We start from the raw sequence: 7,033 nt of genomic DNA, 5'->3' as shown, positions 1-7,033 counted from the left end.
ATTATTAAAATTTTCAATGTAAACGTACTACTACTCAGTGCAAGTCCAATGTTCTGAATAAAATATCAGTGCACTGTGCACGTTGTACTATACTTATAGCTAGCATGCGAAAGCACAAAATAATAGCATATCAATCGTGATTTGCAGTATATAGTGCTAAGATAAAACAAAACAATTGAAACCAATAAAACAAAAAAAATGTGTAAAGTAGCTATAATGAGGACGTTAAGCTTTGTTTTTGAGCGTTGCGTTGAAAAATGCGACTTTGCAAACAAATCCTCCAAAAAAAAAACACGCAAAGTTAAAAGAATTTTCAAACTTAGCGACTGAAATCAAGCGTCATTCTATGTTGCCATACGTGAAGTATAGTTTTTGGCCGTGAAAGTTAAAAATTGGTAATTTTTGCGCTATGCTTCTTTTACTTTTTTTTGCAGTGTTGCATTCTTTTATTTTCAGACCAAAGCTGTTTTGAGCAAACGACTCGTTTTCCCTTTTTAATGCTCTCAAAACGACACGGTTTCCTTTACAATTAACAAAAGCTTTCATTTGTTTTTAAAATTTTTCACTTCCAACTTTTTTATATGGAGTTTGACAGCTGTTCACGTAAAAGGTCGAATAGAGTACCAACCCTCATGGACTAAAATTCCATTAAAAATGAAAAAAGTTTAATATATCACGTCTGAAAAAAAACTAATCTTTAAATACACATGAACAATCCTATTATTCGTGAAGCGTAAATAAGGAACCCCTCCAAAGATACAACTCTGCTGTCAGACAAAGTGACAGCTTCTTCATTTCACAACAGTAAAATTCGAGAGAGTCACAAAATCGTGTTTTATTGAAGTGGGCAAAGAAATTCGCTAAATTTGCAGTAATAAGCTAAGAAAAACTATACAATTCATAGTGCAACACATGAATGCATCTACTCGCAAGCATTGCAGTGTTTATTTTATATTTATTTTTGCATGTGTACATTGTTAAGCATACAAAACTGAAGTACAGATCATAAACTACGTCATTTGTCGGCAGAAGACGAACCAACGGAGAGACTAGAAAGAAACCTCTACGTACTCCAAGTGGCAAGAGTTCAAGTTTTCTGTGGTTTCTTAAAGTTGCATCAACAAATTGATTACCGGGTTTCATATTGTTAAAAGTAGTTTAAACGTAATCTTACACGCAAAACGAAACGTGATAATTCAAGCAACAGTGTCTAGTGTAAAATGTCCTTCATTAAATTGTTTGAAGAATTTGTGCAGAAAAAAGAAGCTGAACCCAGCCGCTCAAACTTGGGCAACGATGAAGTGGATGAGGAGGACGATGATGGAGGTGTAAGTACATTAAAAAGTATAATATTACAATAGGATTAAAATAATATGTAGGTTTTTTTGGTAAAGTTCGAGATTCTTGCGAACGCACGCCATTTGACATATGTTTGTTTATTGGTGAAAGAGAGTAAAAAGAGATGTTTGGGCCAGCCAAGGTTGTATTCGTGGAATTTATGTACAGTGTGGCAGCACTGGTTTATGACGCTACTTTTCCCAAAGAGAACCCCAAATGTTGAGTGAAAATAAGTAAATGTGCAGTTTATAATTGGAAAATAACTAGTTTAGCTAAAATTAATGTTGAAATTACGAAATAAGCTAAACATTTTTTGAACTGCACTTACTCTCAGTGTTAATATATTTGCATTGGCCGAAAAACATTAGGCAATTGATTGAAAGAAAAAAAAACTACACAATCACCTCAACAACACGGAATAGTAGAAATATTGAATATATCCTACCTAGCTGCATACGATACTGCCTGCATTGGCATACTTGTATATTATAGTGAATTGTACATAACTCAAATTGAAACTTTCTGTGATATGCAATACAAAAAATGCAGTCCAATCTAGACAGTATTGAGAAAAAATTAGAGATTTTAAAGTCCATTACACCGCCAAAGATTGCCATTACAAAAACCACTTTCCTGACTCCCATTGAAAAGCCTGAATTACAAAAACAACATCAAAAAACTAAACCTCATTTGTATACTACCGTAACGGCGAAAATAACAGAGACCACCAGGAATAGCACATCAGCAGTAAACACAATTTCATTGCCGTTACAAGGAACCAAAACAAAAGAGATTGGCAAAGTTGCTTTAAGAGATTTAAAGGATATAATTAAACCATTTGGAAAATCCATAGCTTCTCCTGCAGTCAGCACCTCACCTAAAGCATCGGGCTCATCGAAGGAAGCTGTAAATTATAACATGGCTATTGTGGCAGCTAAAAGGCCCCATTTGACCATTGTGGCCAGCAAAACAGTTGTCGATAGCAGTACCGCGACCCCAGCCTCCTCAACCGCAGGGGTGATGTATTTATCTACAACCACAGAGAGTGTAATGCTTTTTTTTTATTTGTTTTAACACATTTTTATGAATAGTTTTTCTTTTAATATGGGAGAAAACTGGACAAACAGATACCATATTCCGGAGATGGCAAAACGCAAACAGTTATTATGAAGATGCCATTGTAGTTTACATTTTCGGTATAGCTTGCATTTCATTGCATCTAAGCAATTAAAGTCTAATTCAAAATTTAACCCAATAATAAGCATTCTGCTATTTCATACTGCAAACAGTGCACCTGAGAGAGACTTCTCTGTTTAGAAAAGAGGTACATGGCAGATCTAAGGGCAGTTTACTGCAAACAGTGCACCTAAGAGAGACTCCTCTGTTTAGAAAATATGTACATGACAGAGCTTAGGGCAGTTTACAGAGTACATAAATAGAAAATAAAATTGTATTCATTGAAGCCGAAGCTTTGCTCCAGCCAATGATTTGTTCCAGTTTTAATTTCAGAGGGGGGTTTATTCTTTTGTTTCTTTTTGAAGATTTCCCATACACTATCCACTAAATAGATTTTTTTTTAATTTTTTCATGCAATTTTAATGTCTCTAATCTTCCTTTTCAGAGCACCACTGCAACTGCAGAAACATCAACAGAAAGTGGAAAGATGGAGCATAGTTATATACGCGAGCATAATCCCAAGCCAATTGGAATAGAGATTAAAAATGGCCTTACACCCGCTAGAAATATTCTCTTGCGTCGTCCACCACAATGTCAGTCATGTCACTCACATCCATCGGATGAACAAGATTTGAATGATATGAATCAAGCACCCATACCTTCATATAATGAAATATCTGCCAAAGAAGCCATGAACGAATGTGCGCGCATAGCGAAATATGTGAAAAATAATAATGCAGATGATGAAGACTGGGAAATGAAAATCAATCAGTGAGATTTAATTGGATTTATGTTGTGTTACAGAACTAAATATCAATTTCTTTTTTTTTCTAGAATGGGTTGGTCGAATATGCAAAAGACTTTGTTCAGCAAAGTAGTTCGCATACTGGACAATGACCAATTGGGTCGTTTGGCTCATTGCAGCCGACCCAATGAAGCAATGCAGCGTCGCGTTATTGTGGACAAATCTGCGGCTCGCATGCGCAAAGCTTTGGCATCCGTGGCCTGGGAATCTCGTTTAACACAATGGCTGCATAGTCTTCTCATGGATTGTTTGCCTGCTACATATATGGCTTCTTATTTAGACATACTGCAAACTTTGAAATCCAAACTACCCACTCTTATGGACAAAATGCTTTTCGGTCGCCCACTTAATATAAGTCAAGAACTTTTGGCACCAGTTCTAAAAAAGAAATGGGAACCTCAAATTGCCATAAAATCACGAAATCTATCTCAAAATGCAGTTATTGTGGCGCTGCCCTCAATGCCTACGGGTGGGCCAGTACCCAATCGCTTGCAAAAATGGTATCAACATTTGGCAACCATAACGCAAATAGTACAGGTGACCTTACCCATGACAAGTAGGTATTCACTTATAAATCTAAAAAGGTGGAAATAATGTTTGTTTTTTTTATTTTAAGGTGGCCATATCTCACGCCAACCTTTGGAACAAGTGGCGGAGCAAATAGTCTCCTTGACACGAGTAAAAATTCATGAACTGCGTAGCGAAAACTCCCAACGAAGCATTATTTTAATTGGTTTCAATGCTGGTGCTTCATTGGCCTTACAAGTGGGTATGTCAGAGAATGTGGCCTGTGTTGTATGTATGGGTTTTGCCTACAACACCTATAATGGTATTCGGGGTACCCCGGATGATAGGATTTTGGATATAAAAGTGCCCATACTCTTTGTTATAGGGCAAAATTCTGCGAGATCAAGGTAATTTAGCTACAGAATTGTGCTTCTTGTGGTATGGCTATTGGAAGTAAAACATAAAACTTTTTAAAAATTGGTCTAAATTTGCAAAATACTTAAATTTGCAATTATTTACCAATGCCTTTCCATTTGCTTTATTTGCAGTCCTGAGGAAATTGAATGCTTAAGAGAAAAAATGCAATCCGAGTCATCCTTGGTGGTTGTAGGCAGTGCGGATGATGCTCTTAGGGTACCCAAATCCAGACGAAAGATTGAGAATGTAACACAGTCAATGGTAGACACAATGGTGGTCGATGAGGTTTATGATTTTATCAAGAAAATATTGGCGAATCCTCCAGGGCCACGCATACCTACGTCAGTAAGTAACAATATTTACAACAAGTTGAGCAAAGCATCGTCGGGAGAAAAGACCCCCACTGGACCACAGCGTAAACGAAAGCAAGAAGTCACTGATGCAGAGGGAACACCAGCAAAAACAAAACCTTTGGGTAAGTTGGAAGCAAAGAAGATGAAATATGTTTTAGCATAAAAAAATGTGTTTGTTTTTTACAAGAAGTGAAGAAATCCATGCACGAATCAAACCCCATTACACAAGATCCATTTATAGTTAAGCGAAAGGGTAACACTTTTATTTGCTTTTTGCTTTAATAAAAAATGTTTTTTTATACGCTTTCTTAAATGATCTCTCTTTTTATTATAGTTGGCAGACCACGTACTCGCCCTATGCCAAATGCTGCAACGGCTACCCCAACAGGCAAACTCTCTCAAATTCATACTTCAACGCCTGTTATTATTGGCAAAGGTCAGGTCAAGGTCAATAAGATGACAACAAATGATGATCTAAACATGGCCATGCAATCCATTATGTCCGATACAAATGATGGGGATTCCAGTTTGAATACCAGCACTACCAGTACCGATTCCAATTCTCAAAAACTTGTATCCAATTTCGAATTAATAGCTCAATCGGGAAAAACAACACCCTTAAAGACGACCCTTATGAATGCTCCACAAAAGCCATTAATAATAGGTGGTTCCAGCTCCACGGCAGTGGGTACCAAAATCAAAATGATACCCTCCAATCAATTTGTGCAAATAAAACCCACTACCTTGCAATCGCAATCGAAAATCTATACCATCAAACCGGGCTCAGTATTGGGCCAAAATCAAGGAGAAATTTTAGGTGGCCCTCGCATAGGAAGTATAGTAACTACAAGTCCAAGCAGTACAACGGGTCAACATATTTTCACTTTAAAGACACCAAATGGCCAGACAACCCAATTTGCTACTGCTGTGGGAAATCAACCGAAATATACGGTTTTAAAAAATTCTACGGGGAAACCTACTTTGCAGTTGTCGGCTACAGCAAAAACTCTGCATCCCATAGCCTCAACGTCTGGAGCTGCAACATCCTCCTCTTCTGCATCGAGTAACTTGGATCTATCCAACATAATTGATATGCCCATTATATTTGCTGACAATGAGGGTAATCTTTCGGAAGGGATGGATAGCAACAAGGCGACAAGTGCTGGAGCCTCAACATCAGGCATTAAAACAGGTAATTTTGTGAAAGCCTAAAATTATACTGTGCAACTATATATCTTTATTATTAATTTTCAGCATCCAAAGGCGTTGGACAGCTTATAATAAGCCAGAAAATCATCAAAGAGGCAAATACACCACCCACCATTACCAGCGGCACAAGTGGCACCTATGTCATCAACAAACCCGGAACTATCATACAATCACCGCAATTGGGAAATAAACCCAATAAAGTTGTTTTTATCAATCGCAATTCAATGAAACCCTGCCCAAATATCATATCAAGAACCAGCTTGACACCTCAATTGCCAAAATATACCAAAGTTGTGGTGACAAATTCAAAATTGTCTTCATCGCCAACTATTATACCGCGTGTGGGCAGCAGCATAACTACCACTTCACCCCAGGCTTCTACGGTGAAGAAAATCAACATTCAACCCTTTAGTTCGAGTTCGGCCTCGTCTATAACAACACGTACAGCGGGGGGCATTCTCAATGTACCCACAAAAAATTTGCCCCAAATACAGATTATAAACAACCCCAATGCTTCCCTAATAGCTTCAGACAAACCGCAAATACGTAACATTGTTGTCAAACCAGGTGGTCTAAAACAAATACCATCGCATTTGACAAGTCAGTTGCTGAATCGTAATCTAACCGTGCGCAAATTGGTTAACTTAGTGCCGGCTACTAAGTCTTCACCAACTGCAATAGGTGGAGGAGTTAGTGTAGCCACAGCAAGCACAACATCTGATGGAGTGATACCTAACAGTGATACCTCCCCCTCAGCTACCATACAGTCCTCACCCAAAATCATCACCCTAAATCCTCTCAATCGTACCACAACTATTCCCACCTCAACTACAACAACAAAAAGTGAATAAGAGTTTAGAATTTAGTATTAAAAAGTTTCCCATGACAAAAAATTAAATTTTTTTCATGTTGTTCTTTTATAATTTTATTCTTTCATCAGTTTCTCTTTACAAAAGATCATGTCGCATTATGAAATGAAATTCATATTGAATATGTTTTGTTTTACAACATTTATGTAGATTAGAAGTATAGGCAATTGACATTTGTGAGCATTGTGCGCTGTCAACTTGCCGAATCTTTACCGTAGTTTGTAGAATCTTTGTATTTTGTCATTTACAATTATCCTAGTTTTTAGATTAAAAGCTAATAAAAAGTGATTGAAATTTAAATAAATTATTTCAAATGAGAGAGAGAGAGATCATCTCTGTGATGGGGGCTTTTCGCAAAT

At 37.2% G+C, this 7,033-nt stretch overlaps 1 protein-coding gene across 4 annotated transcripts; it reads left to right on the top strand.

Moving 5' to 3' along the window:
• Positions 1–796: 796 nt before the first annotated feature.
• LOC106081692 (KAT8 regulatory NSL complex subunit 3) lies at positions 797–6,962 on the top strand. Of its 4 annotated transcripts, none has more exons than XM_013243844.2 (8): positions 797–1,328; positions 2,960–3,285; positions 3,349–3,875; positions 3,936–4,233; positions 4,375–4,718; positions 4,784–4,849; positions 4,931–5,788; positions 5,851–6,962. In XM_013243844.2, exons 1-8 carry the CDS (start codon positions 1,221–1,223, stop codon positions 6,654–6,656), a joined length of 3,333 nt encoding a protein of 1,110 aa, XP_013099298.2. In that variant the 5' UTR covers positions 797–1,220; the 3' UTR covers positions 6,657–6,962. The 4 variants fall into 4 exon arrangements, with proteins under 4 accessions (XP_013099298.2, XP_059225572.1, XP_013099296.2 ...); XM_059369589.1 differs by lacking the exon at positions 797–1,328 and adding an exon at positions 1,506–2,385 and having other exon boundaries at positions 4,787–4,849; XM_013243842.2 differs by lacking the exon at positions 797–1,328 and adding an exon at positions 1,506–2,385.
• Positions 6,963–7,033: the final 71 nt, after the last annotated feature.

This window comes from Stomoxys calcitrans, chromosome 5 (genome assembly GCF_963082655.1).
Source record: "Stomoxys calcitrans chromosome 5, idStoCalc2.1, whole genome shotgun sequence".
Classification (NCBI taxonomy): domain Eukaryota; kingdom Metazoa; phylum Arthropoda; class Insecta; order Diptera; family Muscidae; genus Stomoxys; species Stomoxys calcitrans.
The sequence above is the reverse complement of the archived record's forward strand: the minus strand, read 5'-3'. Positions and strand labels throughout refer to the sequence as shown.